This window comes from Anolis sagrei, chromosome Y (assembly GCF_037176765.1).
Source record: "Anolis sagrei isolate rAnoSag1 chromosome Y, rAnoSag1.mat, whole genome shotgun sequence".
Classification (NCBI taxonomy): Eukaryota; Metazoa; Chordata; class Lepidosauria; order Squamata; family Dactyloidae; genus Anolis; species Anolis sagrei.
The window spans coordinates 75,243,621-75,260,937 of NC_090035.1; the positions used below are offsets into that span (position 1 = coordinate 75,243,621).

Consider the following 17,317-nt stretch of genomic DNA (forward strand, 5'->3'; position numbering starts at 1 on the left):
ATAAGTATTGTTTGCAAAATAAAAATAATAATAATTATTATTATGAATTATTAAATAGACCTGAAGATAAATAGATGTATTTGTTTGTTTGTTTGTTTATTTCCAGGCCTCTTTACTAAATAATAATGGAGATACATAGTGCTTGGTATTATTTAGTTTTTACCCAGTTTTGGGTCCCCAGATGTTATTGAATGACAACTCCCATCACTTTTAATTATGTGGATTGGGGATCATAATTGCGACCCAACAGCCCTTGTGGCTCTGAAGTTGGGAAAAGTTGAAAGGACATTTTAAAGTCAGGCATCCAATCTACAAGCTTTGAATCAACATTCAAATCTCACTCTCCTCAATAAACTGCAGCCTTCCAGATGTCCCTCCATCCCAACGTACATCAGTTTTAGTCATGATGTCTAATGATGAGGATTAGGGGAGTTGAAGTCCACCATTTGGAGAGACACATAAAAGGACACGGTGGGCTGCATTTGGCCCACAGACCTTCCATTTCATGCATGTGAGTAAGGTAAAGGTAAAGGTTTCCCCCTGACATTAAGTCTAGTTGTGTCTGACTCTGCGGGTTGGTGCTCATCTCCATTTCTAAGACGAGGAGCCGGCGTTGTCCATAGACACCTTCAAGGTCAGGTGGCCGGCATGACTGCATGGAGCGCTGTTACCTTCCCGCTGAAGCGGTACCTATTGATCTTCTCACATTTGCATGTTTTGGAACTGCTAGGTTGGCAGACTGCATCGAGTGCAGTTACCTTCAGTACCTATTGATCTACTCACATTTGCATGTTTTGGAACTGCTCGGTTGGCAGAAGCTGGGGCTAACAATGAGAGCTCACGCCACTCCCCAAATTTGAACCTGTGACCTTTTGGTCAGCAAGTTCAGCAGTTTATATATCTGTGGATTTCTCCCACCCAGAAAATTCCACAGATATATAAACCTCCCTTACTTAGTTTCCAATATACGTACCCCACAACCTCAGAGGATGCCTGCCATAGATGTGGGCGAAACATCAGGAGATAATGCTTCTGGAACATGGCCATACAGCCCAAAAAAACTTACAGCAATCTAATGATTTCGGCCATAAACGTGTCCAACAACACAAAGACAAAGACAACACAAAGAAATGTGATCGCAAACTCACTTGTCAGCTTTTATCATGTGGCTGTGAGTTCCACGGCACACATTGTGTTTTTTTTAAATGTACTTTCTTACTCTGCTTTGTTTTAAACTTCATATTTATTAATTATTATCCGCCACATCCCATAATGAAACACAGTTTGATTACTGGGTTGTTGTAGGTTTTTTCGGGCTATATGGCCATGTTCTAGAAGCATTCTCTCCTGAAGTTTCGCCTGCATCAACAACAACCCAAACATTACATTTTTATTTATATAGATAATGCCTATGAAAATTGTCAAAGGCTTTCATGTCTGGAATCACTGGGTTGTTCTGTGTGTTTCCGGACTGTATGGCCATGCTCCAGAAGCATTCTCTCCTGACGTTTCGCCTGCATCTACGGCAAGAATCCTCAGAGGTTGTGAGTTTGCTTAACCCATAAAGAAAACGATACAGCCCAATGTGCCCCAATGTGCTACCCGAGACAAACTTTCCAGGCAAGAATGGTGTGTGGTTACCTTAAAGACTTCCCCATAGGTCCCTCCGCCAACTCGCTGCAGAAGTTCAAAGTCTTCTTGAGGGTTTCTGGTGGAAATATCTAGAGCGGCTCGTTCTTGGGCATCCATTCTTCGGCTTGACGAAGCGGAGGCTGCAAGGCTGGTGCCTTTTCAGGCGTAGGCGTCAGAAGCAATGTGGTCAGAGCCGCTGATAAATTTCTCAGTGCTCTGCTTCCTGATTTGAAGCATGATTGGTTTTATGCGAGCCCCGAGACGAGTGCGCAAGATCTCGATGAGAGGGATGTGGAGTTCATATTGGGCTTGTGCACCTTCCGCTCTTCCTCTTTTGGTCCCTTTTAAATGAGTTGTTTATATCCCAATTTAATCCAATAAATAGGCCTGCTTCAATAATAAGGCCTTTGTATTGTCGAAGTCTTTCATGCCCGGAATCACTGGGTTGTTGTAGGTTTTTTCGGGCTATATGGCCATGTTCTAGAGGCATTCTCTCCTGACGTTTCGCCTGCATCTATGGCAAGCATCCTCAGAGGTAGTGAGGTCTGTTGGAACTAGGAAAAAGGGTTTATATATCTGTGGAATGACCAGGGTGGACAAAGAACTCTTGTCTGTTGGAACTAGGTGTGAATGTTTCAGCTGACCACCTTGATTAGCATACAATGGCCTGACTGTGCCTGGAGCAATCTTTCGTTGGGAGGTGATTAGATGTCCCAGATTGGGTGCTGCGTTTGGTGGTCCCTATGCCAACTTGTCCACAGCTGCATGGTATACGGTCTACATAAGGACCCCCAAATGCAGCAGCCCAAACACGAATCAAGGAACATGAAAGGCACTGCAGACTACTTCAACCAGAGAAGTCAGCCATAGCAGAGCACCTGATGACCCAACCTGGACACAGCATAGTATTTGAGAACACAGAAATGCTGGACCACTCTCACAACCACCATGTCAGACTACACAGAGAAGCCATTGAAATCCACAAGCATGTGGACAATTCCAACAGAAAGGAGGAAACCATGAAAATGAACAAAATCTGGCTACCAGTATTAAAAAAAAACCTCTAAAATTACAACAGCAAAACAAGAGAGAGGAAACAATCAGGTACATGTAATCACCTCTCAACAAAGGATTGTCCCAGGCACTGCTAGGCCATCAAATGCTAATCAAGGTGATCAGTTGAAACATTCACACCTACCTCCAACAGACAAGAGTTCTTTGTCCCACCCTGGTCATTCCACAGATATAGAAACTCTTTTTCCTAGTTCCAACAGACCTCACTACCTCTGAGGATGCTTGCCATAGATGCAGGCGAAACGTCAGGAGAAAATGCCTCTAGAATGCAGCCATACAGCTCGGAAATCACACAACACCCCAAAAAGAATTTGGTGGTGTCTCCATTTCTGTGTTTAAAGGAGAGGCTGGAGGGCCATCTGTCGGGGCGATTGGATTGTGTTTTTGTTGAGGGAGGGTTGGACTGGATGACCTTTGACCTTCTGTGATTCTATACTGGGGGGGGGGGTGTTGTGATCACATAGGGTTTGTGCGTCAACAATGCCTCAATGGGTACCTTTTAGTGGAGTTGTTCATTTATTGAACTACTAGCCATCGCCTGCCACACGTTGCTGTGGCAGGCGATGTATGTGTATATGTGTTGTGTGTGTGTGTATATGTGTATGTGTTTGTATATATTTGTGTATATATGTGTGTTTGCGTGTATATGTGGTTGTGGGTATATATATGTGTGTGTGTATATTTGTGTATTTGTGTGTTTATATGTGTACATGCATATTGTGTATATGTGTGTGCTTGCCTATATACATATTTGTGTATGTGAATATGTATATGTGTGTGCATGTGTATATGTATGTATATGTGTATATTTGTTTGTGTTTTTGCATATATATGTGTGTGTATGTGTTTGTATATATTTGTGTATATATGTGTGTTTGCGTGTATATGTTTGTGTGTGTGGGTGTATATATGTGTGTATATAGATGTGTGTATATATATTTGTGTATTTGTGTGTTTATATGTGTACATGCATATTGTGTAGATGTGTGTGCTTGTCTATATGCATATTTGTGTATGTGAATATGTATAAGTGTGTGCATGTGTATATGTATATATGTATGTGTGCATGTATGTGTGCATGTGTATATGTATGTATATGTGTATATTTGTGTGTGTTTTTGCATATATATGTGTATGTGTTTGTATATATTTGTGTATATATGTGCGTTTGCGTGTATATGTGTGTGTGTGGGTGTATATATGTGTGTATATATATAAATGTGTGTATATATTTGTGTATTTGTGTGTTTATATGTGTACATGCATATTGTGTATATGTGTGGGCTTGTCTATATGAATATTTGTGTATGTGGATATGTATATGTATGTGCATGTGCATATGTATATATGTATGTGTGCATGTGTATATGTATGTATATGTGTATATTTGTGTGTTTTTTTGCATATATATGTGTGTGTGTATGTGTTTGTATATATTTGTGTATATATGTGTGTTTGCGTGTATATGTGTGTGGGTGCATATATGTGTGTATATATGTGTGTGTATATATTTGTGTATTTGTGTGTTTATATGTGTACATGCATATTGTGTATATGTGTGTGCTTGTCTATATGAATATTTGTGTATGTGGATATGTATATGGGTGTGCATGAGTATATGTATATTTGTGTATGTGTATATGTGTGTGCTTGTCTATATGAATATTTGTGTATGTGGATATGTATATGGGTGTGCATGAGTATATGTATATTTGTGTATGTGTATATGTGTGTGCTTGTCTATATGAATATTTGTGTATGTGGATATGTATATGGGTGTGCATGTGTATATGTATATTTGTGTATATGTATATGTGTGTGCTTGTCTATATGAATATTTGTGTATGTGGATATGTAATGTATATATGTATGTGTGCATGTATGTGTGCATGTGTATATGGGTATATATGTATATTTGTGTGTGTTTGTGCATATATATATATACGTGTGTGTGTATGAATGTGTGCATGTGTATATGTATATGAGTGTATGTGTGTGTGTGTGTGTATATATATATATATATATATGGTGTATTGGGGGTTTTTTTAAGTCTGTTCCGCTGGGGTTGTGTGTGTGTGTGTCTTTATGAGCGATAGACACTCGTCTGATTGTTAGGTGTCTTGTGTCCAAATTTCGTGTCAATTCGCCCAGTGGTTTTTGAGTTATGTTAATCCCACAAACGGACATTACATTTATATATATATAGATTTATATCTCGCCTATATTCCTAAGATCTCAGGACTGGATGACCTTCGGGGATCTCTACGAACTTCAGGATTCTGTGATTCTCTGCTAATGAAAAGTAGAGGAGCCAACAAACCACAAGATCTACACTAGTGTGAATGTTGTGAACACACAGGGGTTGTGAATCTTCAACAATGACTCAACATATACCTTTTAGTGGAGTTGTTTATAGAACTATGTATATCTCATCCTATATTAAGATTAAGGCAGGTTGCATAGACATCACTGTAAACCTGAAAATAGATATGCCTGACTCTTCACTAACTATACCTACGATGGTGCACCGCTTGAGCTCTGCGAGTGCAGCATTTTTCCGAATGAAGCAGAGAGTGTTGAGGATTGGGACATCCGTAGGGAGACCAAAGGGCTTGTTTATAAAGCTATTGTCCTCCCAACCCTGCTATACGCCTACGAAACGTGGACTGTCTACAGACGTCACATGCAACTCCTGGAACGATTCCATCAGCGTTGCCTCCAAAAAATCCTGCAAATCTCCTAGGAAGACAAGTGGACAAATGTCAGCATTCTGGAAGAAGCAAAGACCACCAGCATTGAAGGGATGGTCCTCTGCCATCAACTTCGCTGGACCGGCCACGCCACATTGTCCGGATGCCCGACCACCGTCTCCCAAAGCAGTTGCTCTACTCCGAACTCAAGAACGGAAAATGCAATGTTGTTGGGCAGGAAAAGAGATTGAAAGATGGGGTCAATGCCTACCTTAAAAACTCTGGCGTAGACACTGAGAACTGGAAAGCCTCCAGCTGGAGGTCAGCTGTGACCAGCAGTGCTGCAGAATTGAAGAGGCACGAATGGAGGGCGAAAGAGAGAAACGTGCCAAGAGGAAGGCGTGATTATGATGATATAATAATTATTTAAATTATTTAAATTATTGAAAAATATAATACTGCATTTTATTTTAATATTATTTAAATATATTTTTCAAAATATAATCCTGCACTTTGTCTCAAAACCACCAACAGGTGGCGTTTCGAGCACACTGTGTTTCCTGCTCAATGAGCTGCCCCAAGAGAAGCTCCACCCCCTTGATGACGTAAAGCGTTCTTCCCAACGCATGCGCACTTCTTCCGAATCTCTATGGCTGACTGACCATAGAGATGCCTCGGCGGAAGACGGGCCGGAAGTGTCTTGCGTTCCGGCTTCTTCCGCTTCCGGCGTCGTTGTTGCATCCTTTCTCCTCCTCCTCCTCCCGGTTCCGCGTGCCATGGCGCTTTTCGAGCAGATGCGAGCGAATGTGGGGAAGTTGCTAAAGGGCATCGATAGGTATAGTCCTGAGTGAAAGAGAGGGAGGGAGTGATTGACGGGTTGGAGGGGAATTCGTGGTTGCTGTGGTTACATTTTTCCCCATCTTCCCCTGAATCAACTGTTCAGCAGTGGAACTCTCTGCTGCGGTGTGGTAGAGGTTCCTTCTTTGGAGTCTTTTAAACAGTCTTAGAGTTGGAAGAGACCTCATGGGCCATCCAGTCCAACCCCATTCTGCCAAGAAGCAGGACAATTGCATTCAAAGCACTCCTGACAGATGGCCATCCAGACTCTGTTTAAAAGCCTCCAAAGAAGGAACCTCCACCACACTCCGGGGCAGAGAGTTCCACTGCTGAACAGTAACCCTGTGGGTCATCCAGTCCAACCCCATTCTGCCAAGAAGCAGGAATATTGCATTCAAATCACTCCCGACAGATGGCCATCCAGCCTCTGTTTAAAAGCTTCCAAAGAAGGAGCCTCCACCACACTCCGGGGCAGAGAGTTCCACTGCTGAACGGCTCTCATAGTCAGGAAGTTCTTCCTCATGTTCAGATGGAATCTCCTCTCTTGTAGTTTGAAGCCATTTCTCCACATCCCAGTCTCCAAGGCAGCAAAAGACAAGCTTGCTCCCTCCTCCCTGTGACTTCCTCTCATATATTTATACATGGCTATCATGTCTCCTCTCAGTCTTCTCTTCTTCAGGTTAAATATGTCCAGCTTTTTTAGCCACTCCTCATAGGGCTTGTTCTCCAGACCCTTGATCATTTTAGTTGCTCTCCTCTGGACACATTCCAGTTTAGAATAAACATCTCCCTTAAAACGCGGTGCCCAGAATTGGACAAAGTATTCCAGGTGTGGTCTGATCAAGGCTGAATAGGGGGGTAGCATGACTTCCCTGGATCTAAGCCAGTGTTTCTCAACCTTCCTAATGCCACGACCCCTTAATACAGATCCTCATGTTGTGGTGACCCCCAACCATAACATTCTTTTGCTACTTCATAACTGTAATTTTGCTCCTGTTATGAAACATAATTGGGGAGTTGTAGTTTTATGGGATTTATGGTTCACCTACAATCAGAGTATTCTGAACTCCACCAACGATGGAATTGAACCAAACTTGGCACACAGAATGCCCACAGCCAACAGAAAACACTGGAAGGGTTTGGTGGGCATTGACCTTGAGTTTGGGAGTTGTAGTTCACCTACAGAGAGCACTATGGACTCAAACAATGATGCATCTGGACCAAACTTGGCATGAATACTCAGTATGCTAAATGTGAACACTGGTGGAGTGTGGGGAAAATAGGCCTTGACATTTGGGAGATGTATTTTCTGGGATTTATAGTTCACCTACAATCAAAAGGCATTCTGAACCCCACCAATGATAGAATTGGGCCAAACCTCCCACACAGAACCCCCGTGACCAACAGAAAATACTTTGTTTTCTGATGGGCTTTGGTGACCCCTCTGGCACCTCTTGGCGACCCCTCCAGGGGTCCCGACCCCCAGGTTGAGAAACACTGATCTAAGCACTAGATTCCTATTTATGCAGGACAATATCCTATTGGCTTTTTTAGCTGCCGCATGATATTGTTGGCTCATGTATAGCTTGTTGTACATGAGGACTCCAAGATCTTTTTATTATGTGTATAGAAGATACATAGATAGATAGAATCAAAGAGTTGGAAGAGACTTCATTGGCCATCCAGTCCAACCTCCCGCTAAGAAGCAGGAAAATAAAATATAAAGCACTCCCACAGATGGCAATCTAGCCTGTTTAAAAGCTTCCAAAGAAGGAGTGTCCACCACACTCCGGGGCAGAGAGTTCCACTGCTGAACAGCTCTCATAGTCGGGAAGTTCTTCCTCATGTTCAGATGGAATCTACTTTCCTGTAGTTTGAAGCCATTGTTCCGCATCCTAGTCTCTAGGGTTAGGGTTAGGTTCTGTAGGTTTGTTCTTAAGATGAATTGCATATAAGTCAGAACAGGTACATTTTTAAAGTGTAACTCCATCCAAATATATACAACTTAGTTTAGCATAGGGTCAACACCCCTGTTTTGTTTGTTTTGCTGTCTGTGTCCCTGTTGTGAAGATTCTACCTCACTTTCTGTCCCTGTGATAATTGGATTTTGAAAAATTTAGTTGGATGTTTGTAACTCAGGGCCTGTTTGTAGTTAATAAGCTATCACTTATAGTCTATTTTTAAAAGGGGGGAAATGGAACATGAGATGTACAGGAAAAAAAGACAATGAACATTTATGTGGCAACCATAATGACGGATGTATACATACTTTCTATACATGGTAGTTTTTTTAGTGAAAGTATTAGATGACATATTCTGGATGATAAATAATAATTATTATAATAATAATTATTATTATAGTACATTTATACCCCGCTCTTCTCACCCCAGTGGGGGACTCAGGGCAGCTTACAGTCCATGGCATACAATGCTACATTACACATATAATAAACATGACATATCAATTTAAACATACAGTAATAAACACGACATATTATTGAAACAATTCAAATATAAATACAATGAAAAAACTTAAAAGTAAACATTCAATCCCAGCCAAAGTGGGCTGATGGAATAAGTGACCAGAAGCAACAGGCGAGGCAGGAGAACCCCGAAAACGAGAACCTGCACAGGTGTTCCAATGTCCAAATGATGGGCACCATGGCCATGGAGGCACCCCACGCAGGTTTCCCGGCAGCCGGGCAATGAGTGGCATGGCCATTAAAGTAGCCATGCGGTGAGGCTGCGGGGGCCATGTTCTCTCCTTGGAGGCTGCTGGGTCAGCTGGCTGGGATGAGGGTGTGGCTGCAGGTCTCCTTCTGGGTAAACCTAGGGCTGAGCAGGCAGCAAAGCTGGATGGCAATACTCAGGCCCCAGGGTCTCTCTTGCAGCAGGGCCCAACCTTTCCATAACTCTAGAACAGACAAAGTTTGTTTGGCGTTCTTCAATACTTTGCTCTAGATGCTTCTTCATGTTGTTGTCACCCTTTCCTCAGATATAACCCAGAGAACCTGGCCACGTTGGAGCACTATGTGGAGACCCAGGCCAAAGAGAACGCCTATGACTTGGAGGCCAACCTGGCTGTGCTCAAATTGTGAGTATTACTGTATCTTCTCTGACATTGCAAAAACTCAGAATGATGATTCTCAAGGCACACTAGATGTTGGACAGATATTTGTACTGTTTGCCAATTTTGCCACAGAAGGTGGACTGTCATATTCTAATCTTGGCCCAGATGTGGTTTGTTTGAGCTTAGTGATTCTCCTATAAAGTGGGTCTATGAATGACTGCCTCACAGCTGTGGTACAAAACTGTAGAGGCTGGAAAACTTATTAGTATATATCTGATTACAAGTGCAGTTGAAGTGGAAAAACCATACCTGTTGGGCCAAAAGATCTACGGAATTGTTCCTATCCCATCTTCTTGGAGTCTCAAGATACTCTCTTTCTCTTCCAGGTATCAGTTTAACCCTGCCTTATTCCAAACCACAGTGACTGCCCAGATCCTCCTGAAGGCCCTGACGAACCTGCCCCACACAGACTTCACGCTCTGCAAATGTATGATTGACCAAGCGCATGTATCCTTGATCCAATAGGAAAGCACTGCAGTGTACCAAGAGCTGCTGGCTTTCAGTTTTACTCAACCATGAAGCATTTTTTTATATAGATTGAAACAGGTTAAACTAGTTTAAAATGAAGGCTTGGTGTAAAGCCAGTTAGACTCCAAAAACTTTTGATGAATATTTTCACATGGTCTTGGGATAAGAGCAGCACACTTTAGGCCCCCAAAGAGAAAGTATTCTATAGCAGAGAAAGTCATAGGAAAGAGCAGGTTGTTACCATCCTACCATAGTAAATCTTCTAATGTTAGGACCACAGAACCATCATTACCCTTAAGCTGCACAACCCTAACAAGCAGGACACACATTAGCGCTGCTTAGCACAGCGGGCTAAACTGCTGAGCTGCAGAAAATCCTGCTGATCGAAAGGTTGGCAGTTCAAGCTCGGGTTGGGATGAGCACCTGCCATCAGTCCCAGTTCCCTGACCACCTAGCAGATCGAAAACAGAAATGTGAGTTGATAAATAGGTATCACTTTAAAATGGGGAGGTAATAAAAGGTGCCCATAAGGAGACCATCTAGGAAGGACAAAGCTCCTTGGCATGGAAGACAGAGTGGCAGCACCCCCCAGCCTCCCGTGGCCAGAGTTGAGCACAGCCTCCAGGTGCCGGAAATGGAAAAAATGGGAAAAGTCTTTGCCTCTGTTTATGTATTGTCTGTCTTTGTTAATTGTATAATGGCATTGAATGTTTGCCATAGGTGTCCCCTCAGGGAGATAGCCCGGAATAGAAATAAAATATATTATTATTATAGCAAAATCAGTGGAGCTTAAAGGGTTGTGATGAACATTATCTCTACTCAGCAGGGTTAGTTTAGGCCAGGGGTCCTCAAACTATGGCCCGGGGGCTGGATACGGCTCTCCAAGGTTATTTATCCGGCCCTCACTCAGTCAACCTAAGTCTGAAATGACTTTAAAGCACACAACAACATTTATTTATTTATTTATTTATTATTTTATTTATTTATTTACTGTCCTTGTATACCGCCGTTTCTCAGCCTAACTGGCGACTCAACGCGGTTTACAACAGAATATACAGTACACAGTATACAATTAAAACCGTAAAAAACATAATACACAATATTTCACATAAATCACAATCCAATACATCTCCTAACTAAAATCATGGTCCAATTGCATCAGCCAAAAGCAGGCCCACACTTCCCATTGAAATACTAATAAGTTTACATTTGTTAAAATTGTTCTTCATTTTAATTATTGTATTGTTTTAAAGTGTTCTTTTTTCCAAATTATAATCTGGCCCTCTAACAGTTTAAGGGACTGTGACCTGGCCCTCTGCTTAAAAAGTTTGAGGACCCCTGGTCTAGCCGTTCCATGTTCATTCTTTGTAGTTCATAATTATTTATTGTGCTGTATTTCCAAACACTTGCTCGAAGAGCCAAGTTTTTACACTTTTTCGGAAAGTCAGGAGGGAAGGGGCCGATCTAATATCCCTAGGGAGGGAGTTCCACAGCCGAGGGGCCACCGCTGAGAAGACCCTGTCTCTTGTCCCCGCCAGGCGCGCCTGCGAGGAAGGCGGGATCAAGAGCAGGGCATCCCCAGACGATCTTAAGTTCCTAGATCAGGGGTCCTCAAACTAAGGCCCGAGGGCCCGATACAACCTTCCAAGGTCATTTAACCAGCCCTCACTCAGGGTCAACCTAAACCTGACACTACTTGAAAGCACACAACAACAACATCAATCCTATCTCATCAGCCAAAAGCAAGCCTACACTTCCCACTGAAATACTAATAAGTTTATATTTATAAAAATTGTTCTTCATTTTAATTATTGTATTGTTTTTAAATGTTTTTAAGATATGTGTAGTGCACAGGAATTCATTCATGTTTTTTTCAAATTATAATCAGGCCCTCCAACAGTTTAAGGGACTGTGACCTTTAAAAAGTTTGAGGACGCCTGGTTTAGGCTATCTGTTTAGGAAGCTACTAAAGGTAACAGTAGATAATGGCAGCACTGATTAGGACCAACAGTTAACACCAAAAAGCAGTTTAAAAGTTCCTGTGATCCCCGGAATTATCTTTTTCCATCGGAAGTTCTACAAATCCTAGTTCCTTTATATCCAGTTTCCTTAATGCCATTCCTTCCAGCAAGAAGAGAAACCCATCCGTCAGATCTTATACTTGGGTGAGCTGTTGGAGACATGCCACTTTCAGGCTTTCTGGGTAAGCCAAGCCTCTACCTCTAACTGGAAGTTCTTTGCATTTATAAAAGTTTTAGACATCACACACTCCTAATGATGTCTGTCTCATTCAGTCTGCTTGGTCTCCAAAGTGCCACCCTTTACAATTGTCTTTTGAAGGATCTCTACATTTCAGTAAGTGCACAGACAGTGCTGTCTGCCTTACCTTTTGAGTGTTGAATTTCTAAAATCACATTTGTATGTGTTTTCCTTTATTTTTGTTCAGATGAAAAGGGCATTCCTCTGAAATTAGAAGTTAGACTCTTTCCAACAAGCAGGATTGTCATTGGGTTGTTGTAGGTTTTTCCGGGCTATATGGTCATGTTCTTGAGGCATTTTTTCCCCCTGACGTTTCGCCTGCATCTATGGCAAGCATCCTCAGAGGTAGTGAGGTCTGTTGGAAGTAGGTGTGAATGTTTCAACTGACCACCTTGATTAGCATTAAATGGCTTGGAAGTGCCTGGGGGGAATCTTTTGTTGAGAGTGATTTGATGTGCCTGATTGTTTACTCTCTGTTGTTTTGCTGTTGTGATTTTTGAGTTTTTTTAATACTGGTAGCCAGATTTTGTTCATTTTCATGGTTTCTTCCTTGGAAGATTCCCCCCAGGCACTTCCAAGCCATTAAACGCTAATCAAGGTGGTCAGTTGAAATATTCACACCTAGCTCCAGCAGACAAAAGTCCTTTGTCTCACCCTGGTCATTCCACAGATATATAAACCCATTTTCCTACTTCCAACAGACCTCACAACCTCTGAGGATGCTTGCCATAGATGCAGGCGAAACATTAGGAGAAAATGTCTCTAGAACATGGCCATATAGCCTGAAAAAACCTACAACAACCCACCGATTCCAGCCATGAAAGCCTTCGACAATAGGATTGTCATTTTCAAGGAAGTAAAAAAAATACAGAAAGACTTCCCTAATTTATAAAATAAAACAGAGTTACTCTCAGTGATACCAAGGTGGAGTGAAAGGCATTATCTCTGATTCCAAGGCCCTAAATTATACCAAATATGATGCTCTCTTCTTGATTTTAGATGATTATAAATATTTGTTATTGTTGTTTGCTAGCAAGCATTGGATGAGAACATAGCTCTCCTGGATGGGATCACGGGATTTGAGGACTCTGTTAGGAAATGTAAGTGTACTTCCTTCTTCAATTGCATGCTTATTTCTTCTTCTTCGGGCTCTGAAATGTCTGTATCTATTGTCTTTTTTGCAGTTATCTGTCACGTAGTTGGAATCACGTACCAACACATTGACCGCTGGCTTCTAGCCAAGATGTTGGGTGACCTCACAGGTGAGTGTCTCCTGTATGTAAGCATACCCCACTGATCCACCCCTCTTTGCAAGGGGGTACACAATGTGATGGGTCAGGTGTTTGCTTGCTTCCCTTTCCAAACTGTTCCTGTATAAGCTCATGACTTGAACCATCTGTATGATATCAAGAAACAGTGCTTGAGTTTTCCTATCACAGTAACTTCCTTGAAGGATGAAGTAGAATTGCCTCTGGCTACCAGTATTTAAAAACTCTAAAATTAAAACAGCAAAACAACAGAGAGGAAACAATCAGGGACATCTAATCACCTCTCAACAAAAGATTGTCCCAGGCACCAAAAAGCCACACCAAACAACTGTCAGGCCATCAAATGCTAATCAAGGTGGTCAGTTGAAACATTCACACCTAGCTCCAACAGACAAGAGTTCTTTGTCCCACCCTGGTCATTCCATAGATATATGAACCCATTTTCCTAGTTCCAACAGACCTCACTACCTCTGAGGATGCTTGTCATAGATGCAGGCGAAACGTCAGGAGAGAATGCTTCTAGAACATGGCCTACAAGAACCCAGTGATTCCGGCCATGAAAGCCTTTGACAATACACAGAATTGCCTCTGTCTCCCCTTCCTGCCCCCATCTTGACCTTCTGTCGTATACCAGAGCAGGAATCCCTCTGACCTCAAACACCACACCAGCTTTGTAAAATCAGCAAGCAGTTTATTGTAGAATATATGTAGGCAAAGCAGTAAAAATACTAAAACAGTAAAAGCCCAACATCCATAAGCTTCAAAGGATAGCAAGGTCCATGAGTACATAGAAATCCATGAGACAGGGCACTTGAAACCACAAAGCAAAACAGCAGGAAAATTCCATAGGCAAAGCTAAAACTTGGCAAAAACTTGGTACGTTGTCTTGTGGGGTTCCTCATGGCTCAATACTGTCTCCCATGTTGTTTAACATCTACATGAAGCCGCTGGGGGAGATCATCCGGAGTTTTGGGGTACGGTGTCACCTGTACGCAGATGACGTCCAACTCTATCAGTCCTTCCCACTTGCTACTAAGGAGGCTGTCCAGGTCCTGAACCGGTGCCTGGCCGCTGTGACGGTCTGGATGTGGGCGAACAAACTGAAATTGAATTTAGACAAGACAGAGGTACTCCTGGTCAGTCGCAAGGCCGAACGGGACATAGGGTTACAGCCTGTGCTGGATGGGGTTACACTCCCCCTGAAGGTTCGCAGCTTGGATGTGATACTGGATTCATTGCTGAGCATGGAACCCCAGGTCTCAGCGGTGACCAGGGGAGCATTTGCACAATTAAAACTTGTGCGCCAGCTGCGCCCGTACCTTGGGAAGTCTGACTTGGCCACAGTAGTCCACGCTCTGGTTACATCCCGAATAGATTACTGCAACACTCTCTACGTGGGGTTGCCTTTGAAGACTGCTCGGAAGCTTCAAATGGTCCAACGGGCGGTAGGCAGGTTGCTAACGCTAAGATCTTCTGGGGAGGCCCTGCTCGCTCCTGCCTTCCTCACAGATGCGTTTGGTGGGGACGAGAGAGAGGGCCTTCTCAGTGGTGGCCCCTTGACTGTGGAACGCCCTGCCTAGAGAGATAAGATTGGCCCTCTCCCTCCTGTCCTTTCGAAGATATGGCATAGATATATAATATTACGGACAAGTGACGATGCAACCGGGCAATGATTTGATATGGAGAAGCTTTGATAATGTTTTTAAATGCTGTGTACAATTTTTATGTTTTATATTGCTCTTAGAATTTTAAAGTTTTAATTATTGTTTTAATTTTTTAAATTTTGCTGTCACTGCACTAGCATCAAATTGTTGCCTGTTGTTAACCGCTCCGAGTCGCCCTTGGGCTGAGAGGGGAGGTATATAAATGTAAATAAATAAATAAATAATACATGAAACACAGAGCACTTGAAAGCAAGACCATGATAAAATAACAACGTTGACTCAACTGAGGCAACTGACTCCCATGAATCATTATAAACCTTTTCCAGAACCCAAAACTGAAAGGAAAGCATTCTTCTTGACTTTCTCACCAAACGGTTTGTTATCTTTCTTTTGCTGTAGACGAACCGATTGCCTCAGTCTCGGAAAGCTCTGCATCTGTTTACTAAAACTTTGATTTCTGTCCAAGATTTCACTATCCTCTCCCTCGTTAACTCCTGCACCTAGCAAATCAATCTCAGCATTGTTTTCAAACTGTTGTTCTGAGAAAAGTGGTGAAAGGTCTCTCCCAGGAATGTGGCCTTGCTCAGGCCTCTCTTCTGAACTTAACTCAGGTCTGAGCCCCCGGGTGGCGCAGTGGGTTAAACCCCTGTGCCGGCAGGACTGAAGACCGACAGGTTGCAGGTTCGAATCTGAGGAGAGGCGGATGAGCTCCCTCTTTCAGCTTCAGCTCCTCATGCGGGGACATGAGAGAAGCCTCCCACAAGGATGATAAAAACATCAAATCATCCCGGCGTCCCCTGGGCAACGTCCTTGCAGACGGCCAATTCTCTCACAACAGAAGCGACTTGTTGCTCCTGACACGACCAAACTCAGGTCTGAGCAAACCCTCATCCCCAGGCCCATCATCAGGAACGCCATCCCCATTCCAATCATGAACATCATTTCCACCATGAGCATCAGCAAGAAGATCAGACACAATCACAGGCTGACCCACAACTCCTTCTCTTTGTTGCAGACAACCAACTCAAGTCTTGGATGAGTAAATATGGCTGGACAGAGTCAGAGCCTGGGACGATCTTTATCTGCAACCAGGAGGAGAGCATCAAGCCCAAAAACATTGTGGAGAAGATAGACTTTGATAGTAAGTGTCTCCCTTCACTCACCCTTTTTAAACATCCTTGGCAGCCATGTTTGTTTCCGTATTTTGATCCCTTCTCTAAACAAAACAGGAGTTGACTTGTAAACAGTATGGCCTTTTCTGCAGTTAAAAACTGAATATCAAAGAAACCCAGCTTCTGTGTTTTACATATAAAGCATGCACACAGACCTGAGTTTGCTCATTGTAAAATTATTGTTATTGTTTTGCTTTGTTATGAATTATTTATTGTTGTATTGTTGTTGTTGTTGTTGTGTTTTATTGCTGTATTTGGGCTCGGCCTCTTGTAAGCTGCACCAAGTCCTGCAGGAGATGGTAGCGGGGTATAAATAAAGGTTTATTATTATTATTATTATTAAGGGCATGATTGAGCTATATATATATATATATATATATATCTCAATGCCTGCAAGCTGCAATTTGCCCACTGCTGTTAAGATTAATTGAGGTTTGAGAAAATTATTTTTTGGTGTATCACTCCGAAATGTTCCAAACAGCATGGCCAAACTAACTGAGAATTTTGGGAAATATACTCCCAAAATGTAACTTTTCCAAGCTCTATTGAATTCAACTGGAGCTAGCATCACCTTTTCTGAATCTTTGCCTGTTTTCTTCCAGGTGTCTCGAGTATCATGGCATCTTCGCAGTAAGAAAGCATCTTCCACAGATTCTCACTTGTTGCTCATTGGATTTATTTGAAATATTTTCAAAACATTGGTCAATAAAGGACTCTAACATGCCCTGTGGTTTTGCTTTGCTCCAGTCAGTCTCACCTATGGTATCTACCAATCATTTGCAAGTACCATGACACAGCAGAGAGAGGTCACTGACACTTAGGAGTTTAAAAGTATTATGACTAGAGAAAAATGAGCAATATCCTTGAGAATACAGCAGGTTGACAAAAAGGTTGCCTTCTGTGGGAAGAACATAAGTCTCCCCTCAATTCTCCCCATCACATATGACCATGGGGTGAACACTGTTCCCATCCTAAATATCTCAGTGTCACCTTAGATCGAACACTAACATTTAGGAAACACTGTATGAACACCAAGCACCAAGTAGCTGCGCGCAATAACATCCTGCGGAAACTTACTGGCGGCGCATGAAGTGCAGACCCAAAATTAATAAGAACATCAGCC

General features: G+C 42.5%; 2 protein-coding genes across 2 annotated transcripts in view; one reads left to right on the forward strand and one right to left on the reverse strand.

The window, feature by feature from the left end:
- LOC132780558 (mitogen-activated protein kinase kinase kinase kinase 1) overlaps nt 1–1,941 on the reverse strand; it is a 68,743-nt gene extending 66,802 nt beyond the window's left edge. Inside the window, exon 1 of the mRNA XM_067462476.1 lies at nt 1,642–1,941. Coding sequence (XP_067318577.1) covers nt 1,642–1,749 — 108 coding nt within the window. The 5' untranslated portion in view covers nt 1,750–1,941. The remainder of the gene's footprint in view (nt 1–1,641) is intronic.
- A 4,169-nt stretch (nt 1,942–6,110) lies between these two features.
- On the forward strand, nt 6,111–16,924 carry LOC137095461 (eukaryotic translation initiation factor 3 subunit K). Its single transcript, XM_067462154.1, has 8 exons — nt 6,111–6,231; nt 9,229–9,327; nt 9,690–9,810; nt 11,960–12,034; nt 13,124–13,190; nt 13,275–13,352; nt 16,038–16,163; nt 16,797–16,924. The coding sequence occupies exons 1-8, from the start codon at nt 6,173–6,175 to the stop codon at nt 16,826–16,828; spliced, it is 657 nt and encodes a 218-aa protein (XP_067318255.1). The 5' UTR covers nt 6,111–6,172; the 3' UTR covers nt 16,829–16,924.
- Nucleotides 16,925–17,317: the final 393 nt, after the last annotated feature.